Raw genomic sequence first — 17,397 nt, 5'->3', positions numbered from 1 at the left:
TCATCACCACATGACTGATTTACGTATGTTTATCAAGAAAACTCCTTCTATGTTGATTTGTTTTCTGAAGTGGGGTGGGCACTGCAGAAACGCTTCTGAATAGTTTGTGGGAAACAGGAAGAGGTGGGGAAAAGAACGAGCTGCTGCTATCTTAGGGCAGGGACCGCTGACATGTGTCTGAACGTGGTCTGCCTTTGGCCCAGTAAATACTGTGTGTACAGAATTCCAAAGAGGAATAAAATTATCCATTAATGCTCCATGATGCCAGTGTACTGCAGGGTCCAGACCAGGGAAAGTGTTGCTGAGGCAGACCCAAGCCCATCCCTCAGCTGGGGGGGTTCTGCTATGTTCCCTCTCCATACCTCTGCCCTCTGTCCCTGCAGTCTGAGAACTGTATTTCGAAAAAGAAAAAGAAAAAGAAAGGAAAAAAAGGTAGCAGTGCTGCCTGTGGCTGCTGCTGGCCTTATCCTGCTTCCCCTCTGGCTCTTGGCAGCGGGCTGCCTGCTCACACCGCTCTCCAGCACAGTAGGAAGTGGAACCAAACCTGACAAAAAGCTCCTTAGGGAAGAGACAAACATGAACATACCAAAAATCACTTAGCACCATTCTGGCTCTGGCTTCAGAGCGACCCAGCAAACGTCCAGCCTCAAAGGATTATTGTGTTTAATTCCACACGCTCTGTGCGAAACCTCTGTGAGCTGAGGTTCAGCAGCAGCACTGGGAAATGGCTCTCGGTGCCTCTTGGTAAACTTGAAACCAGATAAACCGCAGACGGCAGTTTTTTCCATTCTTCTGAGGAATTCAATTTGCATATGCAGTTGTGTCAGGGCGGTTTGCATAACTTCTGAGGATGAGGTCCTTGTGTAAGTAGTCAAAATGTTTTCCACAGAAAAGGAAGAACCATTACCTCTCTAAATTTAAAATGTTTCTAGAAATTAAACCCGTAACGTCATTGAACTGATGTCAAAGAGCATATTGGTTAAAGAGCATTTTGTGGACTTGTTTATAAATTCCAGTAAATTAAAATGAGGGATTTTATTTGCTGTCATGGGTGAATGCAATGTGTTACATTTGGCTTACATACCATATGCATTTCCAAGGACATGCTAGCGTACAGAGGGCTAAAATAATATTCAAATGTCACGTGTTCAATTTTTTAAACTTCTGCCATTGATCTACAAATATCCTATCCTACATCATTAACATGAAAAATGTGGCAGATCTAATGCTGGTAAATGAAGCAGTTTCTCCAAGAAATGCAAACAGAAAAAAAGATTACTTCAAAGAGCCTTTCCAGGCTGGTTTTAGCAGCAGCTCCTGGCATAGCCAGAGAGCAGCACGTTGGCACTGTGCTGTGTGGCAGTGGGCTGGGGGTGACAGCACCAGGGTGTCCGTGTGCTCTGGCATGGCACAGCACAGGGTGCGCTCTGCTTGGCTTGTTGAGCTGGAGAGATGTGTGCAGGTTTTGTCAAGGTCAGCAGTGTCACAGCAGTGGCTCTGGGAGGCTGTCCCGGGCCTTGCTGAGGGGATGCTCTGGGACCAGAGCACGCAGCAGCACCAGCCTGGGGCGAGGAAACGCGTCCCCCTCCCTGGTACAGCCTTGGCCTGGGTGCTGCAGGACTGTGCCACCGTGTGCTCTGGGTCGCCCTCCGTGCCACGTGGTGCCACCTGTGTTCCCATCAGGAGTAGAAGCAAGCACTGTGGGGGAAAGATGCTGCAAATCCTAGGGATTTCAGAGTTGGCTCTGGTTTCTAATGTTCAAGGCAGAAAATTGTATTTGCAGTTGAAGGCAATCCGCTGGAATCAAAACAAAAGGAAAAAGGCTCGTGAGCAAGTATGTCACACTGTGGCCCTGATAATCGGGAATTGCATCGAAGGGTGGAAAAGCTGCCTTAGAGGGAGGCAGGAGCCAGTGAAGTCCTGGTGCTGGAGATTGTGTCCCATCTCCTAACTGCAGATAGGTACTGGTAACTTAGGTCTGAAAGAGCTGAATTTAGACTAGTCCTCTTTCCAGTAAAAATTCTCTTACCCAAAAACCTACACTGGAAACAAGGAGGGAAAGGGATTGTTGGGGGAGAGTGGAGACAGCCTGAGAGCAGCGTTTTGGAGTGTTTAATGTGTGATAGGGAAGACTTGGTTCTTATCAAGAAATGGGATGATTGATGATCTAGATTGTAGTGCTTAACAAGCAGTGGGATGATTGGTGAACTCGCTGCCTTGCAGATGAGAATATGCACGTGGGAGTTTTGTCCCATGGTTGGCAGCTTCCACGTCAGTCAGTGCACAGGAGAAGTACAGGCGAGCAAGCTGCAAGAACACAAAGGAAGCTGTTTGCAAGCAAAGGGTGTAGGAGCACAGAGGGAGAACTTTTATTGACTTATTTATTTACTTAGGACTCCTTTTCCTTTTCACTCCCTCCTTCCTCATCCCTTGCCCTTTCCCCATCTGCACTGGGCCTCATGTTTGGGGCAGGAGGAGTTCAGGAGCTGGAGCTGCTGAGAATCTGCACTGATTTTAGTAACTATCTTTTTGTGTCGCATTCGTGGCACATGGTCATTTTAGATGCAAACTTGGAGCCAGAGGGTTTTTTCCTCTAATGCCATTTTCCATGTTGCCTGATGTGTTTGAGAGTATTTTGAGCTTTTATTTGTAGTAGTACAGAAGTTAAAAGTTTACCTAATAGCTAAAGGTCATCTTCGTATAGCTGCATGGGAACTTCGTGTGTTACCCTTCAGAGAGAAGGAAGAAAAACAAACAAAAAAGGCCCAAACCAACCAAACAAAAATATCGCAAACCCCAAATCACAACAAAACCCCACCCAGCCACTCAAGGGTTGTTTAATTGTTTTAGTCGACCTAATGCTGCTTTTTTAACTAGAGGGAGTGATTAAGGTTTTTTTTTAACTAGAGGGGGTGAAAAAACTGTTGCAGCTCTTCCAAGCTGAGGTCTCAGCCCTTTTCCAGAGGGTGGTGGCTGTTTGGGCTGTTGGTTGTTGCTTTGAATCCACGGGCTGTGACAAGGGTAGGGGGATGTGGGCCGGGGCTGCTGGCTGTGTACAGCTGAGTGCTGCATGGTTCTGGGTGCCTGTCCCCAGGAGGAGCCCCTTCTTCAGGCTTAGAGAAATTGAAAATACTTGAAGTGCTTTAGGACCACACAAGCTAAATTGTATTTCACAGCTCGTGTTTTGCTATCTTTTTCTAAGCAATGCTGTTTGTGTGACGTCAAGGCTCCGGCTGCTCTCCTGCTTGGCTCGGGTGAGGTCTAAGCCCGCTGCCCTCTCCGAGAGCTGCCCAGCAGCGTGGGGCTGTGTCCTGTCCTGGCTGTGCCCCAGGTCCAGCACAGCCTGCCCCAGCCTCCCCGTGCCCTGCCCAAGCAGGCAAACACGTGTAGCATGAGAAGATGTCAGGCTTGTACGTCGCACCGGTTCTGTGTTCATACTCAGCTGTGCTGGAGCATCTTGCTCAGTTACCCACATCCCCCAGAGTAACTCCTGATTGTGGCTTCTTTACGCTACCTTTGCATATCCCGAATTGAAAATAATGCCCAACTTTGTAAATACACTGTGCTGCTCTGGATGCAAATTCATTATTTATGTGGTCTCATGTAGGGTCTTTAACCTCTGGCAACTGGGAGTTTTCAGCTCTGAAGTATTCATTACTCATTATTATGTACTGTTTGTTCTTCCATAAGAGCAGAAAACTAGTAAAAGGTAATGAAGCAGACCCAATTTGCTTTTAGTTGGAGGGTACTTATTATATGAGAGGACATAACTAATACTCAGGTATGTTCTAGTGGTTTAACCTGCAAGGAATGCCACAAGGACCTCGCTGTTATTAAGCCAATGCTGTTTCCCCATCAAAAAAGACAGATTTTTTTTTTTTTTTTTAATACCCACTGTGATTTCAAGTTCTTAAGGATTTGTATAGAAAAAAAAAAAGAACTGTGTCCTGCATCTTCAGAGCCTGGAAGTGTTTTCTGTTGCTGCTTCGGCACAGTAGAGTTGTTCTCCAATGTTATCTCACTGCAGCACTCCCCATTCAGGGCTCCCTGTGGTTCCTAAATCTTACTTGAAATAGTTTATTATGTTTTTGTCTTATCAGTTTGTATTTTCATGGGCTGTGTAAGAAGAGCTCCTAATGAAGCAAACTCTCAGCAGTTACAATGAGTGACACGATGCTCAGCAGTTCCTGCTGCGTGTGCTGCCCTGAAACAGTGACAGTGTTGGCTTTACAGGATTAAATAGTTACACTGCTTTCTGATCATGGTGTCTTCATAGAGCTCCCCAAGTAGAGAAGATCAGGACCTGGAATCCAGAACTGACTGGGAGCAATAAAGCACATGGAGAATTGGGATGGCCTGGTGTTAGGGTCCACAGATGAGCTCTGTTGCAGAGCTCTGCTTCACGGGCTGTGGTTGGTTCGTATTGTTCTCCAGACAGCCAACAAAATGAACCAGCCAGGTATACTTAGTGGTGACTGTCGTTTGCTGCTGCTGGCTCTGATGGCAGCCTGCTGCCAGTGGTCCCTTGGGCAGTGCCTTGGGAAGAAAGGAACATCTGTACAGGGACATCTTCTCAGCAACTGTGTCTTAGTTACTTGTAAATAGGAAATATATATCAGAGGAAAGGCATGTCCCAGCTGGGTATAATTTCTTGCATTTCAGATATGGTTTTAGACATCTGGTCTGTCATCTGCTTTTTTTTCTTTTTTTTTTCTCCCTCCTTCCCCCCAGTTAAAATTACTGTTGGGTCCTGCTCTGGCTCATTCTCCATCCATTGATGGCACGCTTTAAAGCAAGGTGCTGATATCCCTGGTGGCAGAAACCAGCATTAATGATCTAATGGAAGTGCTCAGTAATCCTCAGACACCCAAGTGGGAGTATTTCCTTTTTCCCTTTATCCAGTAGCACTGCCAGCAGCAGCTCACCTCAGAATGTTTCACCAAGCAGGTCAGTGCCAAGATGTTTCAGTGGCCAGGAAGCTGAGGCACAGAGGAAGTGGCTGTTGGAAATGACTCAGAAACCCAGGGCAGGACGTTCCCTTCTTTCTGCAGGGCTGACCTGGGGAGGCTGGCAGCGCTGTGGCTCACTGTGCGACCTGGATGTGGCAGCACACCGGGTTCTGCTCGGCTTTGGCGTGCACGAGCCGCTGCCAGGCTTCCCCTCGCTGGCCCTGGCCGGCGTCCCACCGCCCTGTCCCGCTGGTCCTGAGCCCCCTGGCCCTGCGGCAGGGGCTGTGCCGGGCACTGGTGCAGAGCAGCGTGCCAGGAGCGGCCCCGAGGAGGGAGGGCCGTGCTGCCAGCGGCGCTGAACCTCGCTGGCACTGCCCTGCTGTGCCCGACAGGCGCGTGCTCCGAGGAGCCCCGCGCAGGGTCTGGCACCTGCGGTGCCCGTGGGCCCTCCCTGCTGCTGTCCCCGGCTGGGCAGCTCTGCTGCTGCCACAGGAAAGGTGCCAGCTCAAAGCAGGGACCTGTGACTGCCTCTGGCTCAGTGGAACCGCCCGCAGTTCAGATTTTGCTGATCTTTAATTCATTGCCTTTGAGCTTAATTGTCTAATGAGGTTATTTGTGTAGTCAGGAATGAAGGATTTTGCACTCTGTCATCTCATCAAACGGCACTTTCTCTCCACTGTTGTTTAAAAGAAACATGCACAGCTTTTGTGGTGTCCCATCCCTGCAAGTGTTCACGGGCAGCTTGGGCAGGGCTTGGAGCAGCCTGCTCCAGTGGAAGGTTTCCCTGCCAGTGGGCTGTAATGAGATAAGCTTTAAGGTCCCTTTCAACTCAAACCATTCTGTGATTCCACGATTCCTAAAGACCTTTTAACAGTGCTATTAGTCACTGTTGATTTAAATAATTAAAAGCAGGACTGCAGTACCGTGTCTGTGCCCTTTGAGAGCTGCAGGGCTCCAGCAGCAAGACAGTGAGCAGGAGGGGGGAGCAGCCCCTTTTTTCCAGCTGTTCCTCGCTGCATTGAGGTTAGAGCTCTGCAGTGTGGCCCGAGGGCAGAGCACCCGAGCCCTGCCCAGCAGCTGGGCTGTGGTGCTGCTGCAGGGGCTGCCAGCAGCCCCCCACTCCTCCTGCCGAGGCTGCGTGGACAGCGTGGCCTCTGCTGGCCGGGGCCACCCAGTGCCACCCGTGAGAAATGAGTGAATCCCACCTGGGATTTCAGTCCTCTCCATGTATGCTTCACTGGCACCTTGTTGATTGTTTCGGACTGTTCCCTGTTAAAATGGAAGTTGTTCTGGAGCTTGTGTCCATTAATTCACAATAAGGCATGGAACACAAGGTATAGAGAGAGACTCAGTATTAGCAGAGACATTTTGGATGTGGTGTTTGCAGTTCTGAATAGAGGCAAAGCAGAGAAAATTCCATAGGACAGAGAAACGCTGAATGTGTGTTCAAAACAGCAGCAAATTTATAAACAGTGTATTTGATTTGAGGTATGAGGAAAGACAGACATTCTAGGGTTTTGGTATGGTAATTGCATCCTAGTGCTGACTGTGTAGTATCTAAGATACTTGCAGTGTTCAAGACTAACACCTGGAATAGCATGATGGATTTCCATGTCTCCAGTGTTAACAGGTGTGTATGTGCATCTGTTAATTAAATACTTTTGTAAATAAGATAGTCTATAAATAAAAATATCAAACACTACTGCTAAAGTGCTGCTAAACAGCACTGAGAAATTTTGTAAAAGTTGAAAAAAAAGTCCACTCTAGCAAATGAATTGTTTGAACTTTTCTACCTCCCAGACAAGGAAAGGTTTGGATTATCTTAATCATGTCATCTTTGAGGGGAAAAGTTTATTTACATTTTAAATATAAATCCTAAAATATATTAAAAAATATATACATATATATATATGTATATATACATCCCAGGAACTAAGTAAGAGTTTAAAAAAGGAAATATTAGTTAAGAATATTTGAAATAATAATTATGTGTTCCGAATCTTTTATGTAGATAGCAAATGGTGCTCCCCTTGCTGCTGCTTGTGCAGTGACCTCTCAGGTAGCAGCTGCCAGTCCTCCCTGAGCACGGGTCAGTGTTCCTGCTGTGTGCTGAATGTTAAAACTCGCTTTTCTCTCTCTTCCAGGTGGTCCATGCTCACAAGCCCCATTTCATGGCTTTACACTGTCAGGAATTCGGAGGGAAAAACTACGAAGCTTCAATGTCTCACGTGGACAAGTTCGTGAAGTAAGTGGGGGGGCACAGCCTGGCCCCGAGCTGGGGACAAGGGCAGGAGCGCTCAGTCAGCGGTGCAACACGGGCTTACTGACCCGGTGTAAGGCAGCCTGGTGTAAGGCAGCCCGGTGTAATGTGTCCTGGTTTAATTTATTCCCGGTGTAAGGCAGCCCGGTGTAAGGCAGCCCGGTGTAAGGCAGCCCGGTGTAATGTGTCCCGGTTTAATGTGTCCTGGTTTAATTTATTCCCGGTGTAATGCAGCCCGGTGTAAGGCAGCCCGGTTTAATGTATCCCGGTTTAATTTATTCCTGGTTTAATGTATCCTGGTTTAATGTATCCCGGTTTAATGTATCCCGGTTTAATTTATCCTGGTTTAATTTATTCCCGGTTTAATGTGTCCTGGTTTAATGTATCCTGGTTTAATTTATCCTGGTTTAATTTATTCCCGGTTTAATGTATCCCGGTTTAATTTATTCCCAGAGTAATGTATCCTGGTTTAATGTATCCCGGTGTAATGTATCCCGGTTTAATTTATCTCCGGTTTAATTTATCCCAGTTTAATGTATCCTGGTTTAATGTATCCTGGTGTAATTTATTCCTGGTTTAATTTATCCCCGGTGTAATTTATCCCGGTTTAACGTATCCTGGTTTAATGTATCCCGGTGTAATTTTTTCCGGTTTAATTTATCCTGGTTTAATGTATCCCGGTTTAATTTATCCCGGTGTAATTTATCCCGGTTTAACATATCTCGGTTTAACGTATCCCGGTTTAACGTATACCGGTGAAATTTATCCCGGTGTAATTTATCCCGGTTTAACGTATCTCGGTGTAATGTATCCCGGTGTAATTTATCCCGGTTTAACGTATCTTGGTGTAATTTATCCCGGTGTAATTTATCCCGGTGTAATTTATCCCGGTTTAACGTATCTCGGTGTAATTTATCCCGGTGTAATTTATCCCGGTGTAATTTATCCCGGTGTAATGTATCCGGCTGGGAGGGAACGCGGGCAGCACCCGCGAGCCGCGGCCGCGCGCGCCCTCTGCTGGCGGCGGCGGGCGCTGCGCGCTCGGGGCCGCGCTCGGGGCCGCGCTCGGGGCCGCGCTCGGGCTGCGGCACAAATCCCCCAAATTCCCGGAGTATTGTCGGCAGCACAGACCCACACCCTTCCCAGTCGTGTCCAAATGGCACTGGGAACCTCGCGATCCACACTGAAGGTGCGGCTGATGAGGGCAGATCTGGCGCGTGCAGGCAGGTGCCTGTGGCAGGGGACAGCTCTGTCCCTGAAATTCCCCCCAGAGGAGGAGGAAGGACCTGGGTTCCTTTGGGTGATGCTGGGGATGTCAGAGCACAGAGCAATGCTGAGGCAAGGCAGTACATTTGTATCTCCCTTTACATGTTCAGTCTTTTCTTTCTCTTTCAGAGAACTGTTATCAAGTGATGCAATGAAAGACTACAACAGAGCTCGAGTTTACCTGGATGAGAACTATAAATCACAGGAACATTTCACGGTAAATTTCTTTATTTCATGAGTGTATTTCAACCGAAGGTGAATTTCTTCTGTTCAGGATTTTTGACCCATGTAGGACGGTGCGCTGTTTCCATCCTGATCATGATTCTGTTTTTATTACTATTATGTTTTACTCTTAAGAGTGTTTATCTGTGGCACCTGTACCTGCTGATTTCACAGAGGTGCATCCATTTAGAATGAGCAGAATATCAGTGTGCAGGGCATCTTTTGTTTGAAATGATTGTCTAAGGTCTTTTTTCCTCCAGCACTGACTTTAGTGGCTCAGAATCACCTTCCATTTCAGAGCCTGGCAGTGTCTGGCAGTGTGATGAGCTGGTGACGAGCTTGGCAAGGGGTCAGGGCCTGTGTAAGGGATCTCCAGAGCTGGCTCACAGCCTCGCTGGCCTGAGGCATGGTGGCAGCAGCCAGAGCACAAGTTTGCATTAGCACACGAGCGGTGTTCAGGTACATGTGAAGTGATGTGTGCAGGGCTGCCTTTCCTCAGAGCAGAAAGGCTTGTGTGCTTGGTGCCAGGGCTGTGCATTGTGCCAGCACGTCTGCTCTGTGTCCAAGTGATCACTGGACAGGAGAAAACAGCCCTTTGGAGGTGAATCGGTGACATCTCCCTTCTTCCCAGGGCAGAAGCTGCCTTCTCCCCCACTGTGCTGCTCAGGGGCAGTGGTGGCTCGGAGGAGCCCGGCTGGAGACCTGGTGCAGCCAAAGACAGCACCTGGGACAGTTCAGAAAATAAAATAAACAGGTGCCCAGCACACACACAAACCCCAGCTTGGAGGCATATAAGCTCAGGGAATAAGAACCTGGAAAGGTTTTTATTTGTTCATTTTTTTGGTAACTCTGGCTAGAAGCCCAGCTAAGATGAAACTGCAGGAGAGGAATCAGTGGGTTTTTTTCTCTTGCTCATCGTAGAAGATAAAAACAAGATTATCAGCTTTACTGAGCCTTAGAGGGACAAACTGTTAGTGAGTCACTAATGTTGAAACTGTACTCTGCAGATGTTCAGAAAGTGCTGGTAGGTAAAAGCAGTAGTACAGAGCTGTATGTTTTGGAGTCACTCACAGGTCTGAGCTGCATCCAGATGATCCCACACACATCCCTGTGGGGATCCTGCAGCACAGATCTCCTGATGTGGGCAGGGCAGCTGCAAGGGGCTCTGCATTTACCTGACCTGCCTTCACAGCCAGTGAGCTCCAGAGCTCCCTTCCAGTCAAGACTCTTCTGTGATACAGGAAAAAGGGATAATCACCTGTGATCTTAATTTGGGAAACAGCATAGAAGACTAATGCAATCCATAACAAAGTACAACTTCTTTGTGTTTAACAATAGTCACATACTTCATAGTATTGAAATTCTTTTATTTAGCATGAGGTGCATTGATTCAATTTGATGGCATTCCTGTGGTGGATAAAAAGGCTCCTAGAGAGGCTGAACAGGAATCCCAGTCAGGCATGTGCTGTTTGTGTCTCTGTGAAGAACCCTGTATTTTGCAATGTCCCCAGTGACACCCAGTTCAAGAACTAATGTGGTTTCTTGTTTCACATACCAGCATTATTTTCTAGGCACTGTGTTTCTTGCAGTATTCCCCAAACACCTTTGTATTTCCCCCTTTCTTGTCATAAATATTACTTTGCGTTTTTTTTTTTTCATTCTAATCCTTCATTTACTAAAGCTGGGCCTTCCAGGGGGAAAAAAAGAGTTCTGCCAACATATTGATTCAAAAAAGGGGAAGAGAAAAAAAAGACAGCTGGTACCAATGTTATTTTCCATAGAAATAGTGTAACCAAAACCGTGTTCTTATTATTTAGTTAAATTACCCTCTGTTGAAGTGGTGACTGTAGAGATACAAAATGGGTTTACAGAAGTCTTTGATGTGTACTCCACATGATAGGCTGTTTGTAACTTTAAGAACCTTTTAGAGCTGAATCTGCTTAGTGTGGAAAAGGCAGAACCCAAAGGAAGAGCAATTATTCAGTGATGTTTTGTGTTACTATGACTGGGAGGAAATGCTGCATGCTAGAGAAGTGGTTTATACCTTCACTTTTAGACTGTAGTAGTAGTGGCTTGGAACCAAACCCAAAAACCTGGACAGAAGAGAGGGTGCACTTTCACATTGAGCTTCTTAACCTTCTGACTTGTTAGAGTCTGCTTTTTGGCACTGAATGCTCTCAGTCTGCATTCACAGATCCTGGCACTGCTGTCAGGAATCTAAGATTCATAGAAATGGTTTTTCACACTTGTGACTTGAACTGGCAGATCTCCAGCTCCTCTGTTCAGTGTGTGTGTGTATGTGTGACTGTGTGAGCAGGGGTTTCACATGTGGTGTGTCCATTTAGGGTAAAGTTTTGGTTTTATCTCCAGTGTGGTTTGCCTTGTACGATGTCACATGTCTTTGTGTTTCCTTGTTAGTTCTGTTTGATTGTAAAGTTCTGTAACTTCTGTGGACTTTTTTCCATCCCTTCTAAGGCACAGACTTGGCAGCAGATCGTAGCTTTGTCGTTATATTACTACCTCTCTGAAATATAAATGTTTATCATATATTGTTGTATAATGCTATTTCCTTCAGAAAGGGAGAAGCCCAAGTAGTTACAGTTTGGCTAACCTTTATCCCTGCTGCTCTCACATCCCCTTTTTTACCAGTTTTGGCATCACTTCCTCTGTAAGGCTTTCCTTGGCTTGGCTCCTGCAAAACTAAACCAGATTTTGCTGCCCACAGTTACTCAGCTTGGCTTTGATAGGACTGGCAGCAGGATCTGAGACAACACTGTCAGCAGCCTCTGTCTCCAGCTCACAGCAGCACAGGTGCAAATTCCACATCAGAAATAAGAAACCAGCATAAAAATGAGGTGTCTCTAGTGGAGCCGCTTGGTTTTAAAAACTAATAATCCACATTGTATGAAGGATCAAAGTGGATCGTTTTGTATCATCCCAGACATAAATCTTAATACCAGGATTTGTCATTTTTGGTCACATATACCAAATCTGGTGTACAAGCAGCTGGTTTTAGGTCTGGGGAGGGGGTAGGTGCTGTGATGAGGGAGAGAGCTGTGGTTCAGTGGATTGTGTTTGTTCTGCTAGGAGTGATGGTAGGGTGAGACTGTGTGGGATTTCCTTCCAATCAAAACTTATGAAACACATGGCACAGAATAAACCCCAGAGCAGCGAGTGCAAGGCCAGGGAAGGTGCTGGGGCAGCAGGTCCCTGTCCCAGGGACGGGGTCAGCCCACAGGGTCAGGCTGGGAGTGGCAGCCTGGGCCACTGACTCCTGGAACAAGGCTTTCATTAGGGCCAGGCGTTGGGGGCAGCAGGGGTGTCACAGGGTGCACGGGGATGAAGCAGTTCGTGTCACAGTTGGGAGAGGCACAGCTCTCTCAGATTTAAAAATGATAAAACGACTGAAGATGAATCTCTTGGCAGAGAGCTGCTGCATTAGAGCTGATGGCTGTCAGCGCTGGGAAGGGGGCAGTGCTGGAGCTCAGAGCTTCCAGCAGTTATGGATGAGGATGGTGGGTGACAGCCTCTGCAGGGCTGACAATGGCTTCCCAGAAATTTCAGATTAACTAAACTGGCAGCTGTGCTGCTGTTTCCAGTTTTGTCTGGAAATACCAATAGCAGTCGAGTCTGGATAAACTGGCTCATGTGCTAAATTTCAGACACTCAACTTGGCAAAGCTTTGTGAAACACAGCCTCCTGTAAATCCCTGTTTGAAAGCATGGTACTTTCTTTTGTTGTATAAAATGTTATATAGGGAATAGATCTTGATTTCTGTTGAAGAATGTGCAATTAATGAAAAGACAGATATAAGAAGACTGAAATAGGTAAAAATCTGAGAAGCTGAAAAATTAATTGTGTTTTTTATTTGTGACTATACAGAATGGACTTCACTTGTAATAAAACAGGTCTTTGCAGTTCCATTGATTTTACCAAACATCCCATTATTTACATTCTCTGTTAATTTTATTGTACTTCGTATATTTCATGTAAGGGGTAAATTATAAATCTTGTCACTTTTCTATGTGAAGAATTACTCAAAAATAGTTGGGTGTGTTGAACTTTTGCATGTCAATACTTCTTGAATAACCCAAGTTAATGGTAAATAAGGTGTTTTTTTCTGGAATAAGAAAATGTACTGAAGGTAAGTATCAGTCAAAAATACATTGATGTTTTCATCAAATCCATAACTGTTTTTATATGAAAACACGTCAGTATAATCAGTGACATTTTTATTGTAATGAGATCAAGTCTAGTCCTGTTTTGTGCCGTGTATTTATTGATTTCTGGACTACTCAGTTAAGGTCTTACATAGCTTAGCAAATCCTTGGCTTCCTTTTCATTGTTCAGAGAAGGCAGAGGAAACTCCTGTGTAGCTTAAAGCCTCCTGCTGTGTTGAACATGTGATTTCTGTAGGCTGGGAGAGAATCTTTCCTGGAGTACATCAGTCCTGAGGGCTCCTGGCAAACCAGACCTCCAAGGGCAAGCTGACCACCAGCTCCTGCCTGGAGTGTTCAGGGAGCATTTTGGGAGCTGTGTGGCTGGCACAGCCCTTAGCTGATGGGCAGAAGCATCTGCACAGTGGGGTAACTGCTCTGCTTCCCCATACAGATTTATTTTTAAAAAACAAACAGATTCCTCCATTGTCTGTGTGCCTGCCCAGGCCCACAGGTGACCTTCCAATGAACAAATGCCACTGGGCTCTACATGTGATGTGCTGAAGTTCCAGCCTCCTCCTCCTGGTAATTAGTTCATTGTCTAGCAGGGTTTCATTCAAATTAAAAAAAACAAAACCAAAACCATCCTTTCAAAACCAGCGTTTCTGACATTAGAGATGTGTTTAAACAACACCAGAGCCTCAAGCTGCAAGCAGAATTTTATTAATACCAGTGGATTGAAGAGAGAGAGGTTGCTGTGCTTGCACAGCTCCCCACGTTCAGAGGGTGGGTTTGTTGAGATAATGATTGAAATGAAACTTCCCTGCAATAACCACCTGGGGGCTGGACAAAGTAAGTTTTAAAGAAAGAATACAGTGGCAACAGGCATTTTTCTGAGGCGCTTTCTACACCCCTGCGCTTCAGTTCCTGAGGCAGAGAGGTTTGGGGTGCTGAAGGTGGCAGAGGCAGCAGTCAGTCAGTGCCCATGGGGTCCCCTCTCCATGGGCACGGGTCCTGGGGATGTGGGGAGCTGAGCGCCCCTCTGGGTGCCCCTGCCGTGTGCACTGGTGCTTGGTGGTGCCCTGTCCGAGCCGTGTCCCTGCACCCGCGGGGCAGTCGCTGTCCCAGAGCAGGGCAGGCTCAGCGGTGCCCCGGGCCATGCAGCACCCAGTGCTCCTGGCTGGGGGTGGGTGGCACCAGACTGTGGGAACACGGAGGATAAAGCAAGTCCAGGCACTGCCAGGGTGTGCAGGAAAAGGTTGTGCTTTCTTTTTCTTTTTTCCCCTGGAATTGTTTTTACTTCACATGCTCTGTACCAGCATTTTTTAAAATGTAAAATGGCTCTTACTCCAAGGTAGATAATGCACTGGTAGCCTGCAGCAGCATCCAGGGCAGACCTTTGCCCAAGTCACTATCCTTAAGAGCAATAACCTGAGCCAGCATGACGGGGGGCTCCAGTGGGGAGCAGTGGTCTTGAGAATACAGATGGGCAACGTGTTATTCAAGTGTGTTATTGTACCTTAAAATTATATCTGCTCGTTACTGAGAGAACAGTAAAGTTAATTTTTGTTAGATTAATGATACTTGAGTAATATTTTTGGTTGAGCTGAGTTCAAATAATTGGCCATTAATTGAAAAAGGAAATTGAAATGAATTTATCTTACACATAAATCCTGTCGTAGTTATTAATGCGTCTTAGAAAATATCGTCCTGTTCCCAGAAATGGATGGTGTACACTGATTCTCCCGAGCTTATTAGCTCTGTCAATTTAGAGTTTGGTTAAGTAAAAAAGATGATTTAGGAAGAGAGCTGTAATTGAATTGAATATTGAGGGAATTCACATGGTGATGAGTTCTCAGCCCACTTCTTCATTAACAGTGTTACAGGAATGTTGAGGCTTGGCAGAAAGGCAGGATTTCCCCAGGAGATGGAGCTGGAGCTCCAGGCTGCAGCACCCAGGTGTGGGCGCTGGACACCCTGCAGGAGCCCCGGAGCCCCGCACTGCGGCTGGGAGGACACGCTGGGACACGCTGGGACACACTGGGGACACGCTGGGACACACTGCCACCGGGCTGGGGACACGCTGAGACACACTGCCACCGGGCTGGGGACACGCTGAGACACACTGGGGACACGCTGGGACACACTGCCACCGGGCTGGGGACACGCTGAGACACACTGCCACCGGGCTGGGGACATGCTGGGACACGCTGGGACACACTGGGGACACGCTGGGGACACGCTGGGACACACTGCCACCGGGCTGGGGACACACACACACACCACACACACACCCCGAGGGTGTCTTTCAGGGGCAGTGCTCTGGCCCTGGGGAGGCTGGAGAAGGGGCTCTGCTGCTGCTGGGATGTCGATCACAGTCTCAGATTTGTCACTGTAACCCACTGCTGAGCAGTAGACTTTAGAGTGTGTTTTCTTGCTTCTTGATTACTGTAGTCTTGCAGTGAATTTTCTTCACTATTCACGTGAGCCTGTTTCCATCTTACCCTTTCTTCCTCCCTCTCCTTTCCATAGAAAGATAATTTGTATACCAGTGTTTATTTTTATACTGTTACCTCTAAAAATTTGCCAACCCAGAGAAGTAGTAATTTGTCTGAGTGGGTGGCAGCAGCACTGCTTGGCAAGATGTGATGATCTCTGGAGGGAGGGTTGGAGACTGGGCTGTTCGGCAAGTGCAGGTGATGCCACAGGAGAAGCCACGAGTGTCATTCAGACTCTCTTCTCAAATTAACTCCTATGAGGTCCATCCAGGGAGCAGTCTTCTGGGATGGAGAAAAGTCCAGACTCCTTTCTAAGAGGCATATATGAGAAACCTGCAAGTGTTGTCATCATCAGTCTCCCATATCACTCCTGAGCAAATGCTCCCCTCTGTCTCACTGTTGTTTTGTTTTCCCTAAGTGATAAGTTAGTATAAATATTTTTAAATAAATCTTACTTTGCCAGTTCTTTGGGATTTTTTTTTTATTGGTACTCAAGCACGTGGAAGCATGTGTAAGGCTAGTGGCAGCGAGAGGGTGCCCAGGTGCAGGGCTGTGTGGTAGTCCTGGGCAAGAGCTGGCAGCAGAGCACTGGTTGTGTGCAAGTGCTGGCTACTTGGATACTTGTGTGGTCTTTATTATATTCTCCTAGCTCCGCTTCCTAGGCAGAACAAAAGGAATAAAACGGTTTGAAAAACATGTTAGTATTCCTTATAAAGGCCCTAAAGTGCCAGAAGCAAATCTCCAGCCATGTGCTTGCATGCACAAAAGCGCTTCTAGCGAGGTGTGTGTGGTAGAAAAATGGAAATGGAAAAATGAGAATTTTAATTTCCTGTTTGTAGGGAAAATGCAAAGCAGGATGGAGCCTCGTGGTGGCAGTGCTTGCCAGGGATCAGGGCTGGTACTGCACTTGGTGGAGACTGGTTCTGCACATGTTCCAGCAGTTCTTACCTCACTGTCCATCCTCATTGAGTTCATCGTCTTCATTGTAACCCAGAATCCTTTCCTTTTACAGCCTCCTGCTTTTTCAGGAGTTTTGGTGAAATACATGGTTGGGAGCTTCTTGAAATGTGTGTCACGAAGTTTGACCTCTTCATTAGCTTCTATCTTCTTTTAATTGAACAAAAATGAGTTTGTGAAGAAAGCTCGTGAATGTCAAAGTTAATCCTACAGCTTCTGACAAAATCCTGGAAAAATGGTTGTAGAAGTATTGTCATTCTGTGACATGGACATTTACTTACAACCACCAGAAAGGAAACCTCCCACTTAATTTCTTAGGGAACTAAGTTGTCTGTCAGGTAATGTCTTCCAATCTCTTCTGGGTGGGAAATGGCATTTGAAAGGTGTTGCCACAGCAAGAGACTTCCTTTGGTTTTGAGTTGTCTTTTTTCCTATGCATTTTTGAAATATATCTCTTAACCCATCAACAGAATTCTTGTTGGGAGGGCATGGCTCATCTTCCACCTGTTTTCTGACACTTTTATATAATTGTGAGAGGAGGAATAATTACAAAACAGTGAGGGATTTCACAGATCAGTAGCCCAGTAATACAGCTATGCGTACATCTCTGTTGCTTACAGATGTGCCGATGCTGAGAAAATCAGTGATAAAGCGGCTTCTTTATCCACAAAATTGTTATACTGTTTTGTATCAGCTATGGAATTCATATATATAATTGAATTTTCTATGGGCTGTGGATTTTATATTAAGAATTCCATCCTGCAGTTGTGCAACAGACCACATGGTTAGGAAAAAAAAATATTTGTAAAGAATAATTACAACCTGTTTTTGTAGGAATACATCTATCTAAAAAACAGCTGCGGTACTTGAAATTAAATTGTAACTATATTCTCTGAACACAAGAAGAAATCAACTATTTTAAGCTTTTAAAGGTTTTTTTTTAAAATACTTTTCTCATGGCTGCTGCAGAGGTGAGGCTAAAGCAAAGCCTAGCACTCCTTTCCCGCAGAGCGTGCTGTGGCTGGCGGTCCTTGGCCGGCGCTCCCCGAGCCTGCTGTCCCCGGCTCCGTGTCCCCGGCACCGTGTCC

The 17,397-nt window shown here is 46.4% G+C and overlaps 1 protein-coding gene across 4 annotated transcripts in view; it reads left to right on the top strand.

Moving 5' to 3' along the window:
- INPP5A (inositol polyphosphate-5-phosphatase A) overlaps positions 1–17,397 on the top strand; it is a 191,643-nt gene that overhangs the window by 48,679 nt on the left and 125,567 nt on the right. For all 4 annotated transcript variants that reach the window (XM_053983614.1, XM_053983615.1, XM_053983616.1 and 1 more), the window contains exons 3-4: positions 7,094–7,194; positions 8,605–8,692. In XM_053983614.1, coding sequence (XP_053839589.1) covers positions 7,094–7,194; positions 8,605–8,692 — 189 coding nt within the window. The remainder of the gene's footprint in view (positions 1–7,093; positions 7,195–8,604; positions 8,693–17,397) is intronic.

This window comes from Vidua macroura, chromosome 8 (assembly GCF_024509145.1).
Source record: "Vidua macroura isolate BioBank_ID:100142 chromosome 8, ASM2450914v1, whole genome shotgun sequence".
Lineage (NCBI taxonomy): Eukaryota > Metazoa > Chordata > Aves > Passeriformes > Viduidae > Vidua > Vidua macroura.
This window is presented reverse-complemented; position numbering and strand designations above follow the sequence as displayed.